Source organism: Lepisosteus oculatus, chromosome 3, assembly GCF_040954835.1.
Source record: "Lepisosteus oculatus isolate fLepOcu1 chromosome 3, fLepOcu1.hap2, whole genome shotgun sequence".
Taxonomy (NCBI): Eukaryota; Metazoa; Chordata; class Actinopteri; order Semionotiformes; family Lepisosteidae; genus Lepisosteus; species Lepisosteus oculatus.
In genome coordinates this window covers 23,165,730-23,180,491 of record NC_090698.1, presented here as the reverse complement: position 1 = coordinate 23,180,491, position 14,762 = coordinate 23,165,730, and the positions used below count along the sequence as shown (strand labels likewise).

The 14,762-nt window shown below is 35.4% G+C and overlaps 1 protein-coding gene across 1 annotated transcript; it reads left to right on the top strand.

Moving 5' to 3' along the window:
- The first annotated feature begins 1,182 nt into the window (after nucleotides 1-1,182).
- Nucleotides 1,183-13,102, top strand: c9 (complement component 9). Its single transcript, XM_015338813.2, has 12 exons — nucleotides 1,183-1,292; nucleotides 1,677-1,794; nucleotides 2,059-2,206; nucleotides 3,022-3,166; nucleotides 3,465-3,603; nucleotides 6,362-6,592; nucleotides 7,329-7,569; nucleotides 8,016-8,144; nucleotides 9,729-9,904; nucleotides 12,267-12,495; nucleotides 12,616-12,783; nucleotides 12,942-13,102. Exons 1-11 carry the CDS (start codon nucleotides 1,216-1,218, stop codon nucleotides 12,765-12,767), a joined length of 1,785 nt encoding a protein of 594 aa, XP_015194299.2. The 5' UTR covers nucleotides 1,183-1,215; the 3' UTR covers nucleotides 12,768-12,783; nucleotides 12,942-13,102.
- Nucleotides 13,103-14,762: the final 1,660 nt, after the last annotated feature.

Here is a 14,762-nt window from a genome sequence, read left to right as displayed (position 1 = left end):
AACCCAGATTAGATTTTGCAAGTCAGTCATCACTTTTAAGTCCTGTTTTAGAACTCCCTTACTCTACATTTCTTTAATGAAGCATTCTGAAAATTAATAAAGACCAAAATGTTTTGTGGACGGTGTAACAGAACTTTGTCTTTTGGCTAAAACTATTGACAAAATAGCAACGTCTACAGACAAAGTAAATATTTGTTTTTCTTTCTTTCCAATACACATTTACAGTACGAGTGCAACCATCAGTGGCTTCTCTTGTCACATTAGTACTTTCATTTTCTGGTATTTTTCCATGAAAACAATAACTAAAGGTGGACCTGAACAGCTTATAATGGAGATAATAGGTAAATCCCACCTTCAAAAGGTTTTGTAAATTGCTTTTAAATTACACTCCATGGTAAATGATTAAAAACACAGTACATCAGATTAATTGGGCAAAAATTTTCTTAGCTTGAAAACAAAAACAATTTATTTGCTTTAATTTACAGTATTAAAGATATTTAATGTATAATAAAGCTGAGGAAAAGATTAAAACAGAGATCACGACATTATAATTAACAGCTCCATAATCTCCAAATGGAATCTATATAATTTCTTTAGAAAATTAAAATGAAAGATACATCGGCTCAAAAGATGAACCTTTAGTTGAAAAACAGGATCTTCCCAATTTTGTCCAAAACATGAAAAACTATTGAAGACGAAAAACAGTTATACATTTTTTAACAAAATTATTAAAAATACAAAAAATACACAAAGAATATTACTTTCAAAATTGTATTTCAAACAAAAAAGGCCTCAACACTCTTTCTGTCTTTTTTAACAGTATTTTAAGACCCCAAAAGATCAAAACTGTGTTATCAGACTACAGAACAGGTTCTTGTTAAATTTGTGGATCATTATTTTTTCATTTTTTACTGTGCTTTTTTCATGATATTGGTTTTCAATATCATCATGAAAACTAATTTCATGCAGCCAATATCAGATGGCTGTCTTGAAGATATTAGCAGTTATTTTGAATGTGGAAACACTTTCAGTTGTTTAATTTACTTTTTTTCAGTGTGCTCTCCAACTCCCAAAGGTTTTCAAAAACTACCATGTTGCTTTATCTGCTTTTGCAATATTTACCTCTGATCTTTAACACTGGTTAATCATTCCAAGAGCTCCTCTCTTTAAATATAGAGACACCTTTTGTGTGCTGCAGGCAGACACAAGCAAAACATGAAGACCCTGGCTGTTCTGAGTGTAATTCTTTGCCTTCTACAAGGCATTATTCTTGTTGATGGAGGTGACTTCATGTACGTATGTAGTTCGGTCTTGAAAATACATAAAATGTGTTAGTTTGATAATGTTTCATTTTATATGTATAATTTATTAAATGGAAATATAAAACTCTCCAATAGCACTTTTTAAAATATACAGAAGTTTATTCTAGAGTGAACAACTGTCAAGAAATAGTTTCTATTATCTGAATAAGACATATAGTTTTAATAGACACTATTTCTTTAATTGATAGTTAATAGAGTTTAAATACTATCTTGGCAGTATGTACAGTACTTTATGTTGTTCTGATATTTTACTGTCCTTTCATTCTGCAGTTAAACCAGGACACATCCTTGGTGTATTTTGTGTTTAGATGCATGTACACTAGTATGAACAGATTTGCCCTTTCGGTTTTTCAGGGACAATTCCAAGCCATTACAGCGGATGGCAAGAGAGGTTGGTGCCCCAGCTCAAGTGGACTGCAAATTAAGCACCTGGTCACCATGGAGCAAATGTGACCCTTGTTCAAAACAAATGGTGAGAGAGAGAAAATGTGTGATTTGTAGTACTGTGTCAAAATTACATGTACTATATAGTAAACTGTACAATAGTAGAAGCAACAATGGATCTGAAACCATATTCATTCATGTCTTTTCCTCTTAACATCATAACACGAGAACCAGCCTTTTGTGTATTTGAGCTTGTACTGTAAAAATGTCATTAAAAAAATAAGCAAAACTGCAGTCAACAATTTTAGAGTGTCATGGTCAGGGAAACCTTACTCTTTGTTGTTATTGCCAGTTTCGTGCTAGGAGTGTAGAAGTGTTTGGACAGTTTGGAGGACAGACTTGCTTTGAACCACTGGGACAGAAAAAAGCCTGCACAACCGATGATGCATGTGACAGAGTTCAGCCAGAATGTTCAGAAACAGAATTTAGGTGTGAATCAGGTAAGTCAGAATTTCTAACAAATGTCCTTGGCAAAAATACGCTAAAGAAAAGTTTGCGCTTAAGTCCAGGTTCCAATTATGGACAGGGGTTCTTTTGTATGGAGTTTGTATGTTCTTCATAGTATGTTTCAATGGGTCCTCCAGAATCTTCCAACCTCCTAAAGGTATGCTGGCAATATTTAGCTGTTTATTTAATATTTTTTCCTTTCTCTGTGGCTGACTGGAATCCCATACAGGGTGTTCTCAATGCTTCTTTGCACCCTAAGCTTCCAGACTAGGCTTTAGGTTGCCTAAAGTTTTATCAGAACAAGTGGCTTTCTGACAGTGGTTGGATGGATTTCCTGAATGGGTTTGGACATTGGGGTATTCCTTTTTGTGGGTGACCACATGCTCTCCTGTGTGTTTCTGAATTCCTCATTTCCTTTTACATTTGTGTTCTTAATCTCAAAGCAAAAATAGAAATCTAAAATGTACAGTATGTAAAAATATTGAATAGACACAGAAAGCAACAAAAAATGTCTTTCCATACCTATAAATAGACTTAAAAGTATACGATGTGACATTAAAATAAGCCTTGAAATGAAGTAGTTACCTAAACATCAAGGTCAGTCTAGTTATAACCCCTCATCTCTGGTGAGTAGGGCCTGAAGCATGGGCAGCACGCTTACCATAATAAAAATTAGTTCTAAAATCCCTGATTGGACATAAGAGATTATTCAAACAAAACATGGTGTAGCACTAAAATATGGATTGCAAAGTCTTTTCATTGTGTCTTGTTGTAGTTTCCCAATGAATAGATGCTTTGTTTAATGTAGGCACCTGCATTAAAAAGAGGCTGGAGTGCAATGGAGACAATGACTGTGGGGATTTGTCTGATGAGGACTGTGAAGAACCACATCGCCCTCCTTGTGGAAAATCACTTGTGGATTTGTCAGAACTAGGAAGAACAGCAGGATATGGGTATGCTTACTTTACAGTCAATATGGCCTGAAAGCAAGGACTCATCATCTTCTGGCAAAAGCTCTTATGCAAAACAAACAGCAGTCGCTTGTCCTAAAATACATTGTTGATATGTCTGTGTCTCATGGAGAGCAAGCTGGGGTATGCGAAAAGATGAATTCCTAATGCAAGAAATTGTATAGGGCTAATAACGTGATGTTATGTTATGTTATACAAAAATATAGTATTCATAATTGTGTGTAAAAGTTTATTTAAAAGAGTATTGCTTTTCATGAAAATACTGTTTTTTTCTTCACAGCATCAATATTTTAGGGTCACATCCCAGAGCCAATCCATTTAATAATGAGTTCTTTAATGGAGTGTGCAACAGGGTGAGAGATCCAAGCACCAGGGAATATAACCGCATTCCTTGGAATGTTGTGGCTTTAACATATGCAGTAAGTCTCTCACGTTTGACAGAGTTCAAACTGTCCATCCAACCATTTTCTAACTGTTTTATCCAAGATTGGGAGGATTCTAGACCCTTTTCCAGCAAGCAATGGATGTGAGATAGGATACACCCTGGATGGGATGCCAGTCCACTCCAGGGCACTCAGAGACACAAACATGCATACACTCATACCAGGGCCAATTTTTCGAAGAAGTCAATTAACTTACCAGTATGTCATTGAACTGTGGGAGGAGACTGGAGCACCCAGAGGAAACCCAATTGAACACAGCAAGAACATACCATATAAAATCCACACTCCGCACTGTGAGGCTGCAATCCTAACCACTGTACTACCATGCCACCTGCAGGATGAACTCTTATAAACAGTAAAATTCTCACAGTGTTGACCTTTAACAATGCGGGGAGAAATAAATATTCGATTATTATATTTTATATTTTATATTTTATATTTTATTATTATATTTTTCTTTTCTCTCCTTCTTTCTTCATTGTTATTGCTCTGTCCTTAAACAATTATTTTACTCCAAACAACAATGCCATTAAAATTGAATATAGCATAGTTAGATTTTTGTCATTTAAATCCACTACAGTATGTGATATCTTTAGTGCTAAATCAATCTTTTGTGCCCATCATGCACAAATATAGTAGTTCAGGTGGGTAGCTGCGTCAGCATGCGTTGCCTGCAAAGGAAAAAGTAATAGGTTTATTCCATGCTGAAAAAAAGAAGAAAGAGAACACAATGTTTCGGCCGTGGATCCTTCTTCAGGTGTGACACCTGAAGAAGGCTCCACGGCCGAAACGTTGTGTTCTCTTTCTTCTTTTTTTCAGCATGGAATAAACCTATTACTTGTTCCCATGCACAGATATAAAAACTTTATCCTTATACAGTGCCCTGCAGAATTGTTGTCACCTTTGGTCAAGATGAGCAAAAAAGGCTACGAAAAAATGTCTTTGTTGTTTGTCAGCTTGATCTTACACTGCAAATATGAGGGAAATCTAACCTGTCAGTGAGGTAAAATTATTCAAAGAAAAAAAAATCCTTATAAAGAAAATAAAATTTTTCTCAAAAACACACATGTCACAATTATTGGCACCCCTGCATTTAGTACTTTATGAACCCTCTCTTTGCCAAGATAATAGCACTGAGTCTTCTCTTATAATGCTGGATGAGGTGGGACAACACATTAAGGGATCTGAGACCATTCCTCCATACAAAATCTCTACAGGTCCTTCAGAGTCATCGCTTGTGGACTCTCCTCTTCAGCTCACCCCAGAGGTTTTCAATGGGGTTTAGGTCAGGGGACTGGGATGGCCACTGCAAAAGCTTGATTATGTGGTCAGTGAACCATTTCTGTGTGGATTTGGAGGTTTGCTTTGGATTATTGTCCTGCTGGAAGATCCAACCAAGTCAGACCCAGTCAGCTTCTTGGCAGAGGCCGGCAGATTTTGATCTAAAATCTCCTGGTATTTAATATCCATGATGCCATGTATCCTAACAAGATTCCCAGGGCCTTTGGAAGATAAAAAGCCTCACAATATCACAGATCCACCACCATATTTCACTTTTCTGCATTGCCTTGACTCTTTTTATGCCAAACCCACCTCTGGTGTTTGTTGCCAAAAAGCTCTATTTTTGCCTCATCTGACCATGGAACCCGGTTCCAATCTGAGTTCCAGTGATGTTTAGCGAACTTCAGGTTCTTATGTTTGTGGTTTGATGACAGCAGAGGCTTTCTTCTGGTAAGCCTTCCAAATAGTTTGTTGGCATGGATGTGGCATCTAATTGTAGTTGTGGACACTTGGTGACCCCAGGATGCAGCCAACTCCTGCAATTGTCCAACTGTGATCATTGGAGAAGGTTTTGCCTCTTGAACCATTTTTCTCACTGTGTTTGGGGGCCAAATACACTTGCGTCCACCTCCAGGCAGGTTCATCAGAGCTTCAGCTGTTTAAAACTTCTTAATTATTGCCCTAATAGTGGAGATGGGTATTTTCAGGCGTGAAGCTATTTTTTTTACAGCCATTGCCTGATTTATGAAGGTCAACAACCTTTTGTCTCATTTCATTTGTGTATTTTCTGGTCTTCCCCATGTTGATGGATAACTAAGGGTGTTTGGCCTGCATGTTACCTCATATTTATACCCCAGTGAAACAGAATGTCGTGGATGACCACTTAAGAATTACTAAAGACTCAGGTGTGCTTAAAAAAGGTCAAATATGAATGGGAATATACAGCATGCTAATTAGATTTTGTTCATAGGAATTTATAGGGGTGCCAATAATTGTGACACCTGTGTTTTTGAGAAAAAAAAAAATTATAAGTTTTTTTTTTCTTTGAATAATTTTACCCCACTGACAGGTTAGATTTCTCTCATATTTGCAGTCTAAGATCAAGCTGATAAACAACAAAGACATTATGTCATAGCCTTTTTTGCTCATCTTTACCAAGGGTGCCAATAATTTTGGATGGCACTGTATTTAAAAAAAGAAAAAGAAGAACACCAGATAGACAGCAAGCTATAACACCAATATGCTTGTATAATAAATGTTTGAGTAGTTAACAGTTTGTATTGAAAAATATGCATTTTGTTCTTTTTGTTGAATGTATTACTGATTTCTGTCAAAAAGTTCTACAAGAGTTTGTGTTAGTAACTACTATCTACCAAGTGGGCTAGATGGGCCACCTGGACTTCTCTTATCTGTAAACTTTCTTAGGTTCTTATATCTTGTGTTCTTTTGTCAGACTCTTACAGAAGAATCATTCTCCAAGGATATTTTTGAAGAAGCCAGCACTCTGGTGAGAGAACTTTTGACTGAAAAGTCAATATCAGCCGATGCAGGATTTTCCTTCAAATTCTCAGGAAGTCCAAAGGAAGAGGGTGCTGCCAGTGACACAGGTGGTGGATTTAAAGGAGGAGTTAATGTTGATTCTAGTGAAAAAATAAAGACCATCAATGAATACTCTACTGTTAAGGTAAGTTGAACAAAAGTAAGATTGATATGTCATACTTTGTAAAATTATTTGTGAGCTGTGTTTGAATGTGAAGAAATTCATATTTTTATTGCACCATTACAAATGTACTGTACATGTATGTACTTTAGAATCAGAACACATCTTAGAAGTTTAGCAAGGCTAGGCCAGGTCAGTACTGGGTTGGGAATCAATTTTAGTATTCACTTTGCAAAAACTGTGTACAATATATGCCATTTGTAATTCAGCAAAACAGGACATCATTGGAAAGGTTTGCATTTTTCTGCAAGGCCCAGAAAAATTGGTCCCACATCTAAATGTTCTAACTGCTTATTCCAATAAATGTCAGAGCCAGAGCCTGTCCTGGCAAACAATTGGTGCAAGGAAGGATACACCCTGGATGGGACACTACTCCATCACAGAAAAAAAATACACGCACACTTACACCTGGGGCAATGTTTTCCCAGAAGACTGTTAACATACCAGTACATCTTTGGACTGTCAGAGGAAACAGGAGAACCAGGCAAAAACCGAAGCATACATACAAACTCCACAGAGTGTTACTGTAAAGTACATTACAGTACATTCGAATTTTACAATAATAATAGGAAAATAAATAGAACAATTACATTTTTGCCTACGTTTTAAGGCAGGAACATTTGTTTGAGAGCAAACAAATGGTTTAGAGTATCCATGAGACACAAGTGAACAGATTTTGCTAATCTCTGTTGAATTCTAGACCAAAAGCTTCATGCGGGTGAAGGGAAAAATCCAACTAAGCACTTTCAGAATGCGATCCCGAGACCTTCGTCTGTCTGATACATTTTTGGACGATTTAATAGATTTGCCATTGGAGTACTCAAAGAGCAGATACTTTGATTTTCTTGAAGATTATGGTACCCACTACACTGTTTCTGGGACAGCAGGAGGCAAATATGATCTTGTATATGTGATGGATAAAGAAACCTTAAAGACATCTAGTAAGTCACCCTCCTAAAACACCATTCCAAATGTAACACACTGATTATTGTCTCTCAAACATGGCAGGATATCCTGTGTGAAAAACAACTTAACAAAGTCACAATAAATTAAACTCCTATACATTTTAAGGTTACAAAAAAGATTAGGCTTTTAAGTTCAGTCTCTCTGGAAAATTTGTACATTTTAAAAAAAAGTTTTATGAAAAATGTTTTTTTTTAAATAAAAAACTCAAAGCTGTCCATTTCTTTAAGTAAAAGAATGCTTTAGTGATACCAAAGAGGTCAATTATGTAGACACACATACCTGTGTAGTATGTGCACAGTATATGTACTGTATGTGAATACGCTTATCTCTCAGAAATAGTAATCTTACCAAAATCCTTCTGACACAGTGTGTTCATTTGAAACCAGATAGTGCATAGTATTCTATAGTATATCAATTTCAGGAATGAAGGAGGAAGAAATTAAGAAGTGCCTGGGGTTTGATGCATCCGTGGACTTCAAAACGTCTGGTGTAGATCTGGACCTACATGCAAAACCCAAGTTTTGTAATAATCTGAAAACTGGTTCAACTGGCAAGTATTTCTGATAGCATTAATGTATTTCTTTTTTTTTGTCTAATGTAGCAACAAAATCATTAATAAGGTGCATGCATAACATTTAGGACTTCTGTTTTTTAACAGAAATTCAATATTTTTTAAAATTCAATAATTATGAAACAAAGTTAATTTTCTTGATTGTACTGCTAATTATTTCTACTCTTTTTGTGAAGAAAATATGGCTGACAGGTGACACTCATTCCCAAATTTGTTTGCATTTTATGCTACCAATCATCACATTTACCTCCCATGTGTCTTTGCACATTTGTTTGTTTTCTCCAGGTGTTGTGCATGAGATCTGCTGAAGTATTGTTCTGCATTAAACCTTCATCTTTTTGTAAGCTACACTTGCAGCCTTTTAATACCTCACCAGTTTGTAAAATGACAAACAGAGTGTTGTGTACTTTCCCCCTAAATATGACAGAGACTATTGGAGGTTTCAAAACTTAAAAGCAAAGCTTAATCATCAAATTTGGAAGACAGGATTTGATGATGCACTGCAAATTTTGAATTTTTCTAGTACCAGGGAATTTCATAGAAATATAGAGTATTTCTTAGAATATACAGTATGTTTAGCCCACTTGATTGTCAGCAGCTAATTGATCACAGGATATCATCCAGCTGCTTCATGAAAGAAGCCAGGGTAACAGATTCAACAGCATGGCTGGGTTGGTTGTTTAAAGGCCCAAAAACTTTGTATAAAAAAGTGCCTTATGTTCTTAATTTTAAATACACTTCCTTTGTCCAATTTGTACTTGGAAGACCAAAGGGACAAAGAACACTGAGATGAAAGCTGATTACTTTGAGAAATATGTGCTGAATGCCAGATTCTGAACAAAGTATGAAAAACTGGTCTTAATAGAAGTGTCTGAGGCCCAGGCTTACCCTCTCCAGAAGACATTATACTGTAGATACCCAGGGTATGTCCTTTGCAAGATAGCCACAGTAATCCAGTAGCAATTTTGATATTGACTTAGCTTCATATATGGGTCTCAGTGCTACTTCTAACAAAGTAAGATACATTTTGGCACACAGTCATCTCAAAGCTTTTGATTCTTGCTGCCAATTTCAGCCTTTCATTTTCTCAGCAAAGGTTTTCAAGCAGCTTCACATACTGTACATCCATTGAGGCCATATATAAATATTCATGTCAGATCACAACTATGCAGACATCTCGGCCACACATGGTGATTAAAATCTGAATTGCAGCAGATACTGTATAGTGAAGTTCAGCAAAGTCAAAATGCTTACTGTAAAACTTTTATAATGTCACAGTCTTCCTCTACAGCCTGCCAGCCTTTGATTTTGTCTATTTAATTTGATAACAATGCAACCGTACACGATTTCCTCTTTATTTTCTTGATCATTTTTGAAAATGAGTTCTGCTATCCTAATTGCTATCCTAATTCTTTTAATTAAAAAAGACATAAACTAATATTTCAAGATATAAAAAAACCTCAGACTTACTTTATCTCTACTAATGTAAAAATGTTTCAGAAACACTATCCTACAATTCCGTAGGGTGAGAATGTTTTTTAAAGACTTTTATCTTTTTTTCAGCTACAAACGAAAGCACAGCTCTTCTAGAAAAAGTTATATCTTTTGTCAGTGGAGGGACTCCTGCATCCACTGCAGCTCTCAAGAGACAGATAGAAAAAGAGGGTGTGATGGATGTAAATGCATATGTGGAATGGGCTAGATCTCTTGATGTTGCACCTGTACTGGTAACTAGTAAGGTAAGCTTTGAAACTTTCTTCTGTAGTATTATTAAACACTGTTCTGTCTGGTCAGTCTAGGCAAAACAGTTCAAGGTGTTGACAAGCTTTAATTTAAATTGTGATATTCACTACTTCAGTTAGTTTAGAGTTTATTGAATATTGATTCATCCTCATGAATACTGTAGCAATGTAGGTACTAATACTTCCAGTAACATCAGTGATTAGGTTTTGATCAGGGAGTACTATGAAATCATTATACAATGATTCTACTCATTTCAACATTGTTTTAAACTATTCTTGCAGCAGTTATCTTCAGTGATCTGTGGAGGTCTGACACTTTATTAGAGAGAAATCTTCTTAATCTGATGCCTATCATGATGCTTTCTTGTGGGAAGATAATAAGATAAATTGAGTAAAATCAAAATGTACTCAAAATGAGTTTAGAAGTGCAGAAATTACTTGAGAAAGCCCCACCTTTTAATGTTCTTTATCTTATTAAGGCCAGCCTTAGATGTCTTTTAAACACATTTTCTTTCTGACCAAATAGCAGAAAACATATCTCTTTCCAGGAAAATATTTCAGTTGTAAAAACTATTCTTTTTTATATACGAAATGACTTTACAGTAAATCGTCAGAACTACCACAACATCCATCCCATCATTTAAATTAATTCCATAGAGAGAACCAATTTGGAATCTTTCTGATGTGCTCTGACAAAGGTGTACTCTGTACTGTACAAGTATATATTATTATTCTCATAGTTTCAGAAAATCTCATTTAAAGGAATCATCTTAGATTTTAACAGGTAGAAAATAGATAAGAGTTACCCCTCAAAAAAACAAAAATACAAGTGGCAGGGGTAGTTCGTTGATTCAGAAGGTCTTTGAACTTGCTGGAGATATGTTTTTGTTGTGTTAAAAGCACTAGACTGCCAGTACAGATGATCAGTGGTTTCTCATTTTTTCAATTACTGGATCAACACATGATAAAAAAATCAGATAAATTAATTACTAATGGGAGTACATTTCCTGCATCAAATAAATGTAAAAGATCTTATGTCTCGTAATGTTGTGATACCCAGTTAGAGCCTGTTATATAACCAAGGAATGGGTTCATTACTTTCATGCCTCCTTTATCTGTCAGACTGCTTGTTTGTCGCTGAAAGTGTATACTCTGCAATGCAGTCTGGAGGCACATTTATTTCAGCACATTCTAGTTTCCTTTGAAAAGCTTCCAAATAATATATTTTTATATATTGATCCTGTATTTACAGTTGAGGAAAGCATATACAAAGCTTACAATATATAAGCATAAACAGCATATACCACAAAGATATTATAATCCACAAGGATTATAGGGTAAAATTTGACTATATGTGATTTTGACTTTATGCGCTACTCAAAATCCTAATTATAATTTTATGAGTCAACTGCATATTTCAGGTAACAAGATAAAGATAGGCATGTGACGGACAAACATTACAGATCTTATCATTTTTGCTATTATTTTTTCTAGTATCTATAAAACTGCAAAGACATTTATCTGTTAATCACATCTTCAGAAATAATTATTTCTTAAAATAATATCTGTTCAGTAAAGACCTGTTGTATAGATTAGCGATATTTCATCTTCAAGGTAAATCCAAAGATGCGCATAATATTTAATTACAGTACATTAGATTGACCATTATCTATTAACAGACCATTTTATTTTTGAGGATAGTATGGTCCATGTTGAGGAGCTTTGGTTACATTTAAATTTCATTTTAAAGAACTCAGGACATCACGTTTGTACTAACAAGTACAATCTGTAAAAAAATAGTATTAATTGCTACAAATAATCATTGCATTTAAAGGAGCAGGACAGGTTAGAGACTTTATCGTGTACAGTATTAAGTAATCACACAATATTACAATAACAATAATAATAATATTAAAATATTATATTGATCAATAAAAGATAGCCATTCTTGTTAATTGATTCAATTCTTACATTACAAAGTGCACTTATACTATTGACCACCCAATAATCTAATTAACTATTCCCAGTTATCTATAGAAATTAATTTATAGAATCTTTTTAAAAATAATGATACTAGACATAAATAATGTATTTCAAACCAAAGACAAGTAAAGAGACAAAAACATGCATTTTTAGCCCTGTTACATTTTGTTGATAAGGCAGTGTATCAGTAAGTGAAATATTCTAAGAAAATTACTAGGCTCCATCAGTAATGGTTTTTGTCCTCGTGTCATGGGATTCATGCCTCATATTTGACCCGTTGCTATTGATTTTAATTCTTTAGAGTAAGTGGGTGCTGTTGAAGTAAAAGCCTCATATAATACATTGATAACTGTGTCATTCTGTCATCTCTCCGCAGCCAGAAGCAATTTATAATTTGGTTCCTCTGACGATGACCGATGCCAACAAAAAGAAAGCAAATTTGGAGGCAGCCATCAATGACTATATTGAGGAGTACAATGTGTGCAAATGCAAGCCATGCCAAAATGGAGGCACAGTAACTTTAATAGATGGAGACTGTCTATGTTTGTGTCTACCCAAGTTTGAGGGAATTGCTTGCCAGAACAGAAAGAGTGAGGCTATAGATTGTAAGTTGATTTCTGGAAGAAAATCAAGTATGTGGTTTTTACCTGGTGGCTTTGTGCCTGTCAGGTGCAGAATATAGAATAGAAATGGGTGTGTTAATAATAAACTTTTATTTTTCACAGCGGGTACAGTTGTCCAGGAAGGGAACTGGGCGTGTTGGTCCTCCTGGTCTGCTTGTGCAGGTGGTCATCGCACCCGATCTCGCATTTGCAATACTGAAGGTCTCTCAAAAGGGTCCTGCAAAGGGGAGCAGGTCAAAACTGACTATTGCTAGTGTCGAACTTAAAACTGTAAGTACAATAAGCTCTAGGGCCTATTATTCTGATCTATTTTTCAAATACTGTATGTGTGTGGAGTTTCCTCTCTGGAAAAAAATGTATATTGAGACATAAGGATAGAAGTTGCTTTAGGACTAGTTTTGTATAATTTTCACTTTTTTTGTTTTTAGGTCAAAATGATAGAGGATGGAGGGATTAATAATCCATGTTAAAAGAAAGATGGTACAGTATGCATGTTACCTATTCACCTTGAGGAGAAAGTAAAACATTTCTTGTATTCTCCATTTAATAAATTATGGCGAGAAAAAATGCAATGACTATTTTAGTTATTGATTTCATGTGAGGTTAATTAATCATATTTAACCATATTTTTTTTTACTGAAAACAAACACCAAATCACTATTCATCTAAGAGGTTTGTTTCATTCACCATATAAGTGAACATACAGTATTTTTGAATTGATGCATGGCAGCCATTTTGTCAGTTACTCATAGCCTGGAAGTATTTAATTCCATTCCTCTGCACTGTGTTGGACCCTGTAAACGTCTGGAAGGCTAAAGTGGAATTGACTCAAGGCAGTGTTTGTAAGCACTCATAATCCATGGCAGGTTCAGTGACCACATGCAGCTAGGACCCTTAATACCTCAAATGAAAGAAGGCATCTCCTACAGCATAATGTGCCCAGTTACCAGAGCAGAACTTATTTTGGAATTTCCTGAGGGAATACTGCAAATGTAAGCACTGTGATCTGACTTTACAGAGGTGTCCAAAGCAGTTAAAAGCCCCAGGCACATGTAGGCATGTGATACTGCTGCCAGTTGTGGAAACCACTGTACAATCTTTGTACAATCTTCTTTTGAAAAGCATTTCCAATTTAAAGAGTGGAGGTAGAGAGGGAGAGCTGATCTAGTTTCAAATCATTACCTCCTCACAAAGAGACTTGGATCTTCCATGGCTTCATCACAAGAGTGATTTATCTGCAGTTAATTTCTAGAATGTTATTAATAAAATGAAAAGTACATTTATGTGATATATATTATGGTAAAAGAAGCCAATATTTTATAATTGTTTTGGGCCTTTTGGCTTTTCCTGACCATTGGATTAAAGCATTCTTACGGTCCTCAATCATATCCTGAGATATGACAATATTGCTTCATCAATCAATATCAGTTTAAGTACCAAGAATAAGAGCAAGCGTGAAATGTTAAAATAATCCAAAGAAAATCTCCAATCTATCAGCAAACTGTGTTAAGTCTTACACTGGTTCCCAATCATTCTGTGAAGATGGAGATTTCAGTGTCATAGCTGATGGTGCTGAAATAAAATACTGAAAAATTGATTCATGCTTTTTCACACTCAATCAAAATGAGACTACTTCATTACTACTACTTTACTTACTGGGGTACTGTATAAAGTAAAGTGATAAATAAGCTTCAGTATGTCCAGAGTTTTGTAGCTCTAATGCTATTGAAAACTGCTCTGTCTCAATGTGCACTCTAACTCTAGCTCTCTGAAAATCTGGCTCCCTGTAAGATTCAAATCAGATCTTGAGGTTTTCCTGCTTACTCAGCGCTGCTAGGCACATGCTAGGCACTGAATCATCTAGCTCCAAATCAGATTTGGATTTTATTGCATGGGCAGCACTTAATCTCAGATATGAGGATTCAGGTCTCCCTGTTCCACCCAAGACCAAGCTTCACACAAAGCTTTCCACTGTACTACTCCACAATCACTGTACTCATTGTCCAAATCCACTAGTGATTCTGCCACTGTGGACATTTTTAGTCAATACCTTTATTTTATCTGTGTTTACACTTTAGAATTTTATTTTCTTTTACTTCTCTTTGGTTTTATCTGTGTTTTATAGTGCAGCCCTTTCAGTTTTTGTTTTTAAGTTCTATATAGTTTTAAGTGATAACAAGTGTTATATATTTATAGAAGTGTTTACATATTCAAATAAAATGTACTGTTACTACCCCCATTACTATATG